This window comes from Rhinoderma darwinii, chromosome 12 (assembly GCF_050947455.1).
Source record: "Rhinoderma darwinii isolate aRhiDar2 chromosome 12, aRhiDar2.hap1, whole genome shotgun sequence".
In the NCBI taxonomy this organism is placed as follows: domain Eukaryota; kingdom Metazoa; phylum Chordata; class Amphibia; order Anura; family Rhinodermatidae; genus Rhinoderma; species Rhinoderma darwinii.
The window spans coordinates 69,552,601-69,566,385 of record NC_134698.1 but is presented as its reverse complement, the minus strand read 5'-3'; the positions used below and the strand labels follow the sequence as shown (position 1 = coordinate 69,566,385).

At 39.1% G+C, this 13,785-nt stretch overlaps 1 protein-coding gene across 5 annotated transcripts in view; it reads left to right on the top strand.

Moving 5' to 3' along the window:
• Positions 1-7,739, top strand: part of CEP170B (centrosomal protein 170B) — a 73,584-nt gene extending 65,845 nt beyond the window's left edge. For all 5 annotated transcript variants that reach the window (XM_075843818.1, XM_075843821.1, XM_075843820.1 and 2 more), the window contains 4 exons: positions 1,926-2,014; positions 2,115-2,208; positions 4,666-4,717; positions 5,792-7,739. In XM_075843818.1, coding sequence (XP_075699933.1) covers positions 1,926-2,014; positions 2,115-2,208; positions 4,666-4,717; positions 5,792-6,027 — 471 coding nt within the window. In that variant the 3' untranslated portion in view covers positions 6,028-7,739. The remainder of the gene's footprint in view (positions 1-1,925; positions 2,015-2,114; positions 2,209-4,665; positions 4,718-5,791) is intronic.
• Positions 7,740-13,785: the final 6,046 nt, after the last annotated feature.

The following is a 13,785-nucleotide window of genomic DNA, read 5'->3' as shown; positions in this document are numbered from 1 at the left end:
TTTGTGGAGTTTTTTTTGTTAATTTAATCTATTTTTCTCCTACTTTGTATCTTCTAGCATAAAAGGAAAAAAAAAATATATCCTTAAATGAAAAGTTTCACTGTTTCTTAAGAACCCCCCCCCCCCCCATTATCTGTGTGCGGTGATCCGTTCCACAGCACCCAGTCATTTGGCAGATATGCCTTTGTGTTCTGGAACAGACCACTGCACACAGACAAAGGGGGATTCCGAATTAAAAGAAAAACAATCAATTATATTACAAACAAACTATTTCATTGCTCGGTTTAATCAAACTAGCCTGATAAAAAAAATATATATATATATATATATATATATATATATATATATATATATATATATATATGTATGTGTGTGTGTGTAACTATGTGCCATTTCTGTTATGATTATTAGAACAATCTTTCTTTAATTTGTATATGTAAAGTGTCGGCATAAAGCATGGGCCTCCTTAAATTGAAATCAATGTATGGAAGGCGTTTTTAAGCTGAGAAACCTTTCTGCTTCCTCCTCTTTAAGCTTCAGATTTTTCACATGCCCCTTTCTGAGTGCCCCCATAAAAGAGCAAGCCATACTGCTTCCATAACAGTAACACCCCCCCTAATGAAAACCTACAGTCCCCCTTAAGAGACCTCAACGCCTGAATTGTGCCAGCTGCAGTGAGCCATAAATGTCACCATCCAAAAATTTTTGCATGAGTGCCAGCCTCTATCCCCACTAATGCCATTAACAGTGACCCCATAAGTGCCAGCCACAGTACTTATATGACGGTCAGTTACACTTCCCTTTTAGTGCCAACTGAACAGGAACAGCCTCATGCTACTTTTTTCTAGGTTCCCGCGTGTGTTAATTCTCAAAGATCATTGGCTGAATTGAAGAAAGTAGTAAATGGAACCGGTCACCAGCATTTCACCTACTGAACTCTCCTCACCCCTCGCTGGCCGCTGCTATCAAAAGTTCATTGGTGTTATCCGCTCTCCTAAACTCTTGCTCCGACCGTAAATAACGGTCTGCAATCCTATTGTGCCTTTTATGGTAATAATCCGGCAGTCTCATTAGTTTCTCTTCTTATGCCCGCCCACCGCCAAAAACTAACCTGCCCTGAATGCCGAAATCTCGCCTGAGAGAGCGCACATGCACCTGTCATGTATGGTCCTGCACCCTTCCCTGCTTCGTCCGGGCCTTATATCTAGTTGCTCCACTGTGGTGTCCTGTTGTGCGCACATACCAGAACAGGATATATCGATGCGTACGCGCAGTATTTCGTATGTGCTGGGGGGAGACGAGGAGCTGTCAATCAAAAGTAATGACTAAATACTAAAGGTACAGAGCCGACTTAGAAGATAATTAATTATAGGTTACATAACCATGATTTTTCACCCAATGCCACCAGGTATTACTGGTTTAATTGGTGAAATGCTGGTGACCGGTTCGCTTTAAGTGCCCTTATCTGCGGACAGCTTCCCCCTATCATATCTGACCGTACGCATTAGATAAAATCCTTCGGAATCCAGTAAATTCGGTGGGATCGGCCGACTATCTAGTGAGTATTGATTGTGGCCTTCCAATTCTCTCCATTGGCAGATGTATGAGGAAGATGGATCAGTCATGTTTTAACATATCCAATACTTTGGTTCACGCAGGAAACCAATCTGGCAGCGGCTTATTACGTTCTTGGTGCGCATGTGTGATTGTGGGGGAGTCTAGTGAAATAGCTGTCGGCCTAGTGATCATTCAGCAGACCGCTATCTTGTGTGTATGCCCGGCTTAAGACTGGGTCTTTAGATATTTGATATCCGTATATATCCATGAGAAGTCAGGAGTATAGCCGTAGGATATTGTCAAAAAATATTATGCAGTGATGTCCCCTTATTAAATGACCAAACCTCCTCTTTTCTTGTATATTGCAGGTGATATTTGACAACCTCATGTTGAATCCTGTATCACAACTGTCGCATACAATATGTGCCAATACTGAAATACTCACTGAAAAAATGAAGTAGGTTAATTATTTTTTCATCAATACCATATATACAGTGTATTTTTGGATTTTCATTGTTTATTCAACATTACACCCAAAATGTTGTATTTTTTTTCAGAGTTCTATTTTTGAATAAGGAAAAAAGTTGGGAAGAAATAGAGACAAGAATTAACTCTGAAAATGAAGTGCCAATACTTAAAACGTCTAACAAGGTTAGTATTTATTTTCTTAAAGGGTCTATCCAGTTTAGAAAATCCATTGTCATTTAAGCTGTGTTCTCAGCTAATGGGTGGGGGTCCCCTGTTCAGGATCCTCATCTCTTCGTTTAGAGTGGAGAGTGGTTGCTAAGAGCGTCTCTCGCTCTGGAGGACCTGTCCTGTCCTGCACTACAGAGACAAGCTCATGATCTTAACTGTATGCTCTTTATTTATTATTTCAACTCTTATCTTAGGCTTATATCACACTGAGATTTTTGCAGGCGGAAAAATCTGCCTCAAAATTCCTTCAGGAGTTTTGGGGCAGATTTTGACCTCTCAGCAGAAAACGTTGTCGCGTTTCTCCCACGAGGGTTTCTTTCTGCTTCCGATTTTGAGCGTCCTTAGGCGCAGTTCCCGACGCATTTCCATGTGAAAAACAGCGCCAAAATACTCAGTGTGAACTAGGCCTAAAAGGTTGTTTTTTTTAGGTTTTATGTAAATAAAGCTTAGAGGGTTGTTTTCATCACAGAAAGGCATTTAGCAAGGGTATGCCATTACATACTGATCAGTGGGGGTCCGACTGCTGGAACTCCCACAGATCTTAAGAATAAGGCTGGGTTCACACGAGCATGTTACGTCCGTAATGGACGGAACGTATTTCGGCCGCAAGTCCCGGACCGAACATACTGCAGGGAGCCGGGCTCCTATTATCATAGTTATGTACGATGCTAGGAGTCCCTGCCTCGCTGCAGGACAACTGTCCCGTACTGTAATCATGTTTTCAGTACGGGACAGTAGTTCCACGGAGAGGCAGGGACTCCTAGCATCGTACATAACTATGATGCTAGGAGCCCGGCTCCCTGCAGTGTGTTCGGTCCGGGACTTGCAGCCGAAATACATTCCGTCCATTACGGACCGAACATGCTCGTGTGAATCCAGCCTAAAAAGAATGAAGAAGCTGCAGTTCTGTGCAGGGAACTACAACACCGCTCCTTTAAAATAAATAGGGCTTTGTCATTCTCCGGATCGGTGGAGGTCTCGATAGTTGGACCCCCACTGATCAAAAAGTGCTCACCATTTTTAAAATCTGATTGCTGTCAGTGAAATTAATGCATTCTTCTTTGCATTCAGAGGCCAAAAATTAGTGTTGATGAAGTCCTGCTGACACAAGTGTACCACTCTTTAAGGGGAGTTCACACTGATTTTTTTTTGCCGCTGTACTTTACACTGAAACCGCGCCAAAACACGATTTTAATGGGAGGCAGAAGTGGGGAAAAAGTGTCATGTCCTTTCTTCAGGCGTTTCTCAAATCAATGGGAGGCAGAGAAAGCATTTTTCGCTGCGTTTTTTGCCCGTGGTGCTCAATGGCTGTGGCCGAAAAATTCTGTGAAAAACGGGGCAAAAGACGCAGCAAGTGTTCTGCCAGCAGGTGAAATTCTGCCTCAAAATTCTTGAAGGAATTTTGAGGCAGATTTTTCCGCCTGCAAAAAAACTCTGTGTGAACTAGGCCTTACAAGAAACAAGCCATGCACCTGTGTCAACTGGACATGATCAAGACAGGTTTTCTGGCAGCAAGCTGAGATACACACTGCCACAGCTATAGGATGAAAACCAATCCAGACAATTGGAAAATTTGCAGGAACAAAAAAGATTTCCTAGGCAGGTGTCATGCGTTTTTTGTTTTTTTCAGCCAGAAGAGCAGATCCATATAGATAATTATCAGTCTTTCCTTTTAGATCCACTCCTGGTTCGGGCTAGAGAGAACTGCATCAAAAACAGCATGGTGTATCCAGCGTAAATCCTCTGCCATCTGTGTAGTGAGGGGGTATAAAGGAAACGTGTTTGTATGTGATTTGTGCAACTTTCTAAATACTTTTTATTAAATGATTTTACTTTTTGAGATACAGCTGCTTTGTATCCTGTATATGGAGCAGCTGTATCCAGTGATGGAACCTGTATCCGTCAGGTCAGCGGCACTGACGGGTTCAGTGACAGCGGGTCCTGCGTGTCAGAGCTGTTATCGATCACACCTAAGTTATGAACTTAGATGTGATCGATTACAGCTCAGTCCCGCGTGTCCGAGACACTCAGAACCCACTGTCACTGAACCGGTTAGTGCCGCTGACCTGACGGATACAGGTTCCAGCACTAGATACAGCTACTCCATATACAGGATACAAAGCAGCTGTATCTCAAAAAGTAAAAATAATTTTTAATAAAAAGTTATTAGAAAGTTGTATAAAACACAGACAGACATTTTTTTTATTGTATTTTGTACAAAGCCTTTAACTATTACATGACCGCTTCAGTCCATAAGACTGCATGCATGTATTCATTTGCACTGCAGCTGTAACTCAATAGTCAAATCAATCAGTAGAACTACAAAAAAAAAGTCTCCGTTTAGCCCTGGCCTTAGTGTTTCAATATCTTATGAAATATGTCGCTTAGTTCATTTTATGTTTTGTCCTTAAGGAAATCAGTTCTATTTTGAAAGTGCTGCGAAGAGTTCAGAAACAACTGGAAGGTATGTGCTGTTTACACTACTATACTTGACAATAAAGTACTATTCTAGTAATATAGTAATAATAGTACTAAGTACTATCTTATTCTTATGAATACTGTATTTATAATATGGCTAAATACTATGTATTATTTGCATACATTCACAGAAGTTAAACTCCTTGTCCTAGTAATATAAGTACTCCCTAAATAGTGTGGAAACCCAGAGGAACATCCATGTGAAAAAAGAACTAAATGAATATCTGACATGTTTTTAGTCTTTGCAGAGCGATTTTAAAGGGGACCTGTCATGTGAAACATGCTGTCAGATCTGCAAGCAGCATGTTGTGCAGTAGGAGCCAAGCAGATTGACATATAGTTTTATGGAGAAATATTCAGTAGAAGGTATTTTAGTCATTTAAATCCCTGCTTTATCTGAGTGAGAGTCCAGTGGGCGGTCCTACTGATACGGGGAAGGCTCGTCATCATTGAGTAACTTCACCCCTGGACTCCTAAACTCACATTGAGCAGGGATTTTTAATGCACCCAGCATCGGACTGGGATTCCTTGGGCCCACCAGAGGATATGATTTTGAAGGCCCACCCTCCATCTATATAGAACATGTCTACTTTTCATTTCATCATAGTCCTTGTTGTTATCATTGTACACACAGGACATATCCTCAATAAGGTCTAATAAGTAGTTTGAGTTTGTCAACTCCTGAGAAATAGACCCTAGTGGCAAGTGATTGCTTCAGTCACCTCCAAATGGGGTTGTCATCTGCTGGACCTTTAAGGCCCATTATTATGTAGGAGCCTGGGCCCTTCGGAGGATTCTCTGGGGGGCCAGTCCGACCCTGAATGCACCTCATTAATTTTTATGGCAAGCCTAGCGTTACTTGCTGCCCTATTCTTGCAATCAAAAGCTATGGAAGCCCTGAAGGAACCCCTGATGGGGCTGCCAAATACAGGTGTGAACTCAACCTAACTTTTACAGGTATCTATTATACTTTGTTGGTGTTTGATTGTTGCTAGGTCACTACTAATTGAATGTTGAAAATAATTAAGGTCTTAACAACAGTGTTTTTGTCCTCCCACAGTTATAAATGTAATAATCGACCCGGCCGGACACATGGAAGTCATCCCTACTAACAAGAAAACCTCTCCTGTTATTCAAACATCAACACCTCAAGTTAGGACTAATAACTCCGTTTCAAAAATAGAGTCGCGTCAGCCGGTTCGCGCAAGAAACTACATGCATAAGTCCAGCTCGGGCTCTTCGAGATCACCAGAATCCAGCTTTGGTAGAGATGAGGACGATGCCTATATCGTTTGATGATTTTGTTTTTTATATTATTCTTATTTAATTTTTTTTGTCATTTACATTTTTTAGTTATTTTTTTTTAAATTGTAACTGTTTGTGGCTTCTGGTATGGTGTTTTAAGTACTTGTGCTTGTCTGCAGGACTCGCTGTTCTCACATATGCACAAAGTCTGTGTTTTGCAAATGAATGTTAAGTTTACTCGAATACTAGCACTGTTTACCAGCACATGCACCACACAGAAGCAAACTTACTTGAATTTTTTTTTTTTTAAATAGAATTTGACTTTACGTAAAAAACAAACAAAATGTGCCATAGATTCAAGACCTGCATATTGTAAATTTTTCATGCTCATAGGTCTGACTCGTATATATTTATTGTATCTAGATTGCACTTAACTAGGAAAACATTTCTGTAATTATGTTCTCTGAAAATGTAAAAATAATAATAGAGGTAGGTAAAACTAGTACAAAGAAATTTCATTGAATTTTTTAGTTTCAGCAAAAAACAAAGAAACTGGTATATAACAATAAATACATTCAAAACAAGTTTGGGATCATGCATCAAAACTGTCTCATAGAAAGAAAAATGAAAAAACAGGAAAAATTTCCTTGCAGACATTTAATCCTTTTTGTTTTCTGAACTGCATTTGATAGAAAAAGCGGCCTTTTTGCTTTTATTTGCCCGACTGTTTTTATATGTGACTACCACTGTGTTTCTAAGGCTCTGTTCACATCTGTGTTGGGGTCCCGTTCTGACGTTCCATCGGAGATTTCCGTCAGAACGGGACCCTGAACAGACACAAATTGACATTGATTTCAATGGTGATGGATCCGGTGCCCATGGTTTCTGTTTGTCTCTGTTGTGCACCGGACCAGTCGACTATGCTATTGCTTCTGGCAAAATGACGGGTCCAGTGCACTACAGAGTCAAATGTAAACCATGGGCACCGGATCCGTCACCATTGAAATCAATGGTGATGGAAACGTTTCCTCTGGTTTCCGTTTGTGTATGTTCAGGGTCCCGATCCGACGGAACGTCAGAACGAGACCCCAACACAGATGTGAACCGAGCGTAAAACAAACAAAATAACGCTTGAGGCCCAAAATGTTGTTCCAGTATTTTTTACTTATTTTATTTTATTTTTTTGTCTGTTTCTGAGAGTGGTTTTTCGATACATTTAAGACATTCCCATTGCAGTAATTGTACATTTGTATATTGTCTGTCATTTAATTAATCACAAGCACTCTAACAGGTCCTGTGACTTTTTAAATGGGTTATCTAGTTTGGAAAAGCCATTTTAATATAACCTGTTAGGGAATTCTGAAGTAATATAGTGGGGTTCTCTGTTCAAGACTCTCATCTGTGGGGAGCGGTTACAAAGAGTGTCTCTCGGTCTGGAGGACCTGTCCTGTCCTGCATTACAAAGACAAGCCATTGATTTGAATTGGCACTGTGTAATGCTTAATTTTCCCTGTGGTGGCGCTGCAGGGAAAGTGAACACTTACTACCAGGTTTCCCCACAGATTATAGATCATTGCTGGGGTTCCCAGCAGGGGGACACTTTGTGATCAGCTTATTGTCAAGTGATCCTTTTAAGGCTGGATTCACACGAGCACCTTACGTCCGTAATGGACGGAACGTATTTCGGCTGCAAGTCCCGGACCGAACACAGTGCAGGGAGCCGGGCTCCTAGCATCATAGTTATGTACGACGCTAAGAGTCCCTGCCTCGCTGCCGGACAACTGTCCCGTACTGTAATCATGTTTTCAGTACGGGACAGTTGTCCGGCAGCGAGGCAGGGACTGCTAGCATCGTACATAACTATGATGCTAGGAGCCCGGCTCCCTGCAGTGTGTTCGGTCCGGGACTTGCGGCCGAAATACGTTCCATCCATTACGGACGTAATGTGCTCGTGTGAATCCAGTCTCACAATTTGAGATTGTCCAAGGTGGAGAACCCCTTTTAAATTTTCCAGCTAAGATCTGTTTTCATCATTTGGAACACCAGAAATTAAATATTTGGTCAATGACAACACTTTTTATTTGTTTTCCGTTCTTAAAACCACTGGTATCTCTTCCTTAATTTTTTTTCGATTTTTAGTATTAGAACTGTAGAGAACTGCTATCCAGTTAAAAAAAATTCCATCATCTTGGTCCGCAAGAACAGAGTTTTAAACATTCCCACAATGAGGTAATGAAGAACGACTCCTAGGTTTGGAGAAACTGGTTTTAATAATATAATTCAAGAAATCATCTTCTATTAGGTTTGTAAAATATAAATACTAAAAAAATTTAAAATATTTGCCTCTATTTATAGATTATTGAAAAGAAAAAATACTCAAAGGGCAGTGGATATATATAATTGGAGTAGATCATTTTGATCTATTAGTACATAAATCCTTGAATGCAAAATTAGTAGACGTGAAAAATTACACTTATTGAAAGAAAAAAAAGAAAAGTCATAACTTAAAGGGGTTGTCTCGATTAGACAACTTCTGTCCATATACCCTAATAAGGCATATGGATGTCATAGAGGGGGTTCCCTACTTGGGATCCCCCTCCTAAGAGCAAGAGTCGAAAACCGCGTTAAGTAAGAGGGGCTTACGCTCTGTTTAAATTGGACTGCCCATGTATGACATGGTCAGCCATCCATTATAATGACCAGCATGTAATACTAGGGTGGCCACAAGGGAAATGCAAGTCTGAACAAAAATTTGATCAGAGCTGATCACTGGGGGTGCCATAACCCTGACCTGCCGCGATCAGCTGATCGTCGGGGTGATTGTCTTTTGAGAATCCATATTTGAGTATAGAAGAACCCCTTCATTTTTGTCTTAGTACATATATTTAATAGTTCAATTTATCAGATTGTGGAACCAAGTGAAGGTTCTATGTAACTTTAATATAATTTAGTAAAAGTAGAATATTTTTCTAACATATTAAGCAGGGTCATAGAAAATCTTGTAAAAATTACTATAATGTCTTTCATGTAAGACCATGTAATTTATCTCCTCCATGCTGGAAAACTCAAACTATTGCTGAAGTGCTTGGCCATTAAAAAATATTTTTCAACTTTTTTTTTTTTTAATTATTATTGTTTTTTTCATTACCTGCTGCTTTTTGAGGGGATGGGGAAATCTCCTTTTGGTCATACTTAATGTAAAATGTATGTTTTTTTTTTTCTTATTGTTAATGTGGTGCGTTAGTGTTTGAATTATGAGCACAAATCTATGATTTTTCTTGTTTCTTTTCTGTATATTTTGTATTTATTTTGCACATAGCTGTAAAAAATGATATCTTTAATTTAAGTTAAAAATTAAAATCAAGATTGTCTAGAATTAATCTGATTACTTTAAACATTTACTTGATTTTTGTTTATTTTTTATTCAAAAATAAACCTAATTTCATGGTTCAGATAGCAGATATTTCTCTATATAGCTGATAATATATTTGCATTTAGTCACAGGTTGCAAGAATTCTCATATGTACAGTACACAAAGATTCTGTAAAACGCAGCAACCAATCAAAAGTTTGCTATCGTTTAAATTATTCTAAAATAATTAAGACCCCCTTTACACTGGGCGATTATCGGGCAGATAATGCTCGTTGCTGATAATTGCTCTCTCTAAACAGGGCAGCGATCAGCAAATGATCATCTGCTGATCGCAACGTTTAAAAAAAGTACAGTAGTATTGTTGTCCGCAGCACATCTTCCGGTGTAAACAGGGAGATGCGCTGCCGACATGATGATAATGTATGGGGAGGAGCGATCAGAGTAACGACCGCTCGTCCCCATCCACAACTCCGCGTGACAGGAGCAATCGAGCGCTGATCAACAATGTCTCGTTGATCGGCGCTCACTGCGCCGGCTGATTGTCGGCCGGTGTAAAAGGCCCTTTGGACAAGCTGATTGGTTGCCATGTGTTACAGCACTTTCCATCACATTATCCCACTCAAAACATAAAACTGATAGTGTGTTATGCCTGGTACAGCTTCTAAGGGGGTGGTGCATGACAAAGGAAATCAGATAGAATTTTTGTCATGCTCCGCCCCATCAGGCCCTGCATTAGGCATAACACAATGTACTAGCTTTCCATGGAGTGTTCCTTAAACTGCAGTCGCAGTAGAGTTTTTTTTTAAGATTTGAGTGAAGTTAGGCTATAGGGTCAGATCATTATTTTGTCTACATACGTTCTTTGACTGCTTAGCATTTTTTTTTTCAAAAATGAAGGCAAGTAAGCCCTAGTGGAATTGCCCATAGCAACCAACCAATATTCATCTTCAAAGATGCACTAAAAGAACATTTTTTAAGTAACTGGAATATTCAGTACTGATTTGTATTATGAATGTGATTTTGCTTTTGTTTTTCATTGTGTACATGACTGTAGAGAGCACTATAACAAGCCATGATGAACTCCCCATTAATTATGCCCACCTAAATTGGCAATTACGACTAGCATCATATGCCCAGCTTATGTTGATTTCCGGTAGCGCACTACTCAATTAGACCTAACAGGTAAACCACCAGGTACAGGTACAGGACTGTCTAGTAATGTATCATATGGTTTATTTTTGGTTTTGTTTTTTTGCATATAAAGGTTCGAAAAGAACAAAAAACCTGCATAAAAACATTAGGTGGGCCGGAAACTAAACTACAGGACATCCAAAATAAGCCAAACCTACTTAGCAGTAGTAGTAACAATATGGGTAGCAATATGGGTTGAGGCCATCTGACCCTCTACCCTAGTCAATAGCAGATTAGGCCTCCCATGAACTTTTTGTTTGCCCTTCCCATGCTATCATGCAGCACCAAACATATGCTGTGCCCACAATACGCCGTTGTAAACCTGTAAGATTTGTCCTCATGGCTCCTTGAGACTGATATTTGCCAAAGTATGATCGGCAATAAACTTCTAGATAAGTTTAAAAAAATTCCTTTTTCATCTCCAAACAAAATACAAAAACATTAACAGTATTCAAATCAAACGTTGATTATTTTTAGTCAAGTGCCATGCATCTACTGCCACTCATGTTGATATATACTAACTAGAGTGTAATTTAAATATTCCCCTTGCCCTTTTCTTTCATATCTTTAGAACCATGGTTGAGTTGTGCGTCTCCGATTTAACTCAAAAGTGTAATTGCTGTGCATTGTGTTTATTCAGTGGGGCTGAGCCAAAGACAAAATCACAAGATTGTATTTTAAGCTTCACTAATTCTCAGCTATGAACCAGCAACGACGTGCTTTATTTATCCGCTTTTAGAATATGAAGCCAAGTTCTATATTAGAAGTGCAGCCATCAAATACAGATTGAGGACTTTTTTTTTTTTTTTGATAAGCGGTTTTAGTAATGATGCTGCTAAACACTGTGGCGCTAGTGACCTCCGTAATGTTTGTAGCACCATTTATCCCATTTCTCAGAGAGGTCTCCTCTAGATCTTTGTCAGGGCTATTCAACTAGTATCCCTTGACCATACCATTTGTCTTTTGTATTAAATATGTTTAATAGTCCACAACCACATGGTTGGGATAGATCCCCCCTTGCGTCCACTTGGAATATAATTTTTTATTGTAGTACAGTCTTCACCAAAGGTCACTAGAGATTATTTAATAAGTACTAAAGCAGTCACCTACTACAGTTTAGGAGACTGTAATTTGGGCATTCTATATTTTCTGGACCGAGGGGCTAAAAGTTGACAAACTCTACCGATGCCATTCTGTGATTTCTACAATGGTTGTCACTTGTCTGCACAAACAAAGTCTGTGGAAACTGGGGCTCCTACCTGGGCAGAAGACCAGTACAGGCTAGGTGATGTATGATTTAGACCGAAAGGGGTAATTTCTTGCCCATTGGGTCTTAAAAATCCCCCCTTAGGGCTCATATGGCACACAAACCCGGTAAAGTGGCACTGGGTCCGGACCTATAAGCACTCTATAAGGCACCATATTCTTCCTTAGAAGCACCATTTCTAGGAGGGGAATACCACTATATTATGGTAACAAAAAGCCTCCATGAGCCTACGGATAAAATCGGAGGCAAAGTGTAGGCCCATATAATTCTGTGGGCCCCACATTATGCACCTGTACAATACAGATTGGTAATATTATCATGTGCATGAACCTTATCGCTGTAATAATACAAGGATGCAAATTTTCCTGGAAATTTTCACTGCAGTAAACCTCTAGAATTGTAATATTCAGTGAATTGACAACCGGCTAGATTAGAAAAAGTAAAAAAAAATTGGCTTCCTCCATATGATGTAGTTCATTGATGCACTTTAGAGGTTATGGTACGATAAGTTAATGTTACTTTCATTGTATTCCCTGAGGAAAATCTCATCTTATATCGCTGCATTGTGTCCGTTTTAGTCCGTTCTTCAGTCCTTACGATTATCTGTACAAGTCTTTTGTTTTTTGTTCAGTTTTCTGCTTTCATTTTATTTTCTATTCTTTCAATGCTTGCACTAATTATAAAATGCAGAATTTGTAATTTTAGATGACTTTTTTTTTTTTTTTTTTTCCTACTATTTTTTTCTTTTTGGATAGTTTTTGACACTTTAGGATTCATTCTCATCCTGGGTACTTGAATATCAGATAAAGGGTAATGTAAAAAAATTATTTAAAAAAAATGGAATGGTTTGAATAAATACTTCAAAAATATTCTATGAGAATGTGGTATTTTTGTTATTGCACAACAGTGTTTTATGTAAATGAATAAATGTTTATGCTCATAATGCATGGGAGACCATTCTGCTAATGCTTTCCGGAACGCTGTATATTGCCTTTTACAGAATACGAAACCTGTTGTTCTAATGGTATTGTGTCAAATCTAGGGAAAAAAACTTTTTAAATAGATTTAGATGTGGCCCATACTGAAAATATTGTGCCTCTGTACACACTTCAGTTGAGAGGGCTTGCGATGCTATGCATTGCAACATCATATGGTTGTATTGTCTTGCTGCTGTATTTAGTTTCTGAACTATTCACAAGGTCATTCCATTTGCATGGAACACAAAGGCAACCTGCCTGTAAATTTAAAAAATAAAATAAAATCAATAAAAATCTGTAAAACTTGAATTTTTTTTTCCACCCACAGTAGCTAAAATACATTTGACGAATAAAAATGTCATAAATTCAAACCTTGCTTTATCTTGATTGGTAATTTATTCGCAATTTACGTGTATACTATGTTCAAAAGTGGTAATGTTTTGTTTTTGAGACAAAATAGATGACTATTTTATCTAATTTTCCATAAAATATGTAATAAATCATTCTTTTTCATGCAATATTGTATTTATTCGCTTTTGTTTCTACTCCTACAAATTGTAATGTGCGCCACAAAACCCCAAAAACGAATAGTAAGAGCCTATTCACATGGAGTCCCTATGGCTTTGCATTACGGACACATAGGCCCCCTGTTTGCTGCCGTATAGTGCCTCCATAGGGTACCATATTCTCCGCTAGTATTATCTCCATACAACAGAATGTGATGGAAGATGACACGATCTTTATCCACGATCACTGATTCATATGAAAAAAACCTACATGTGCCTCTGCATGAAATCGGAGATACAGTATGGTCCTATAGCAAGGTACAACAATAACCTGTAATACAACCGTGTGCATGAGACCTTGGTCACAATTTAATTACAAACACAAATTTTTGCCACTGCACCATATAAAGGTGATTGACAGAAGCTACGTCTGCGCCATCAACCGCATTAACAGCCAGCCTCCTTGCGGGAAAGACTGATTGGAGAAAACTTCAAT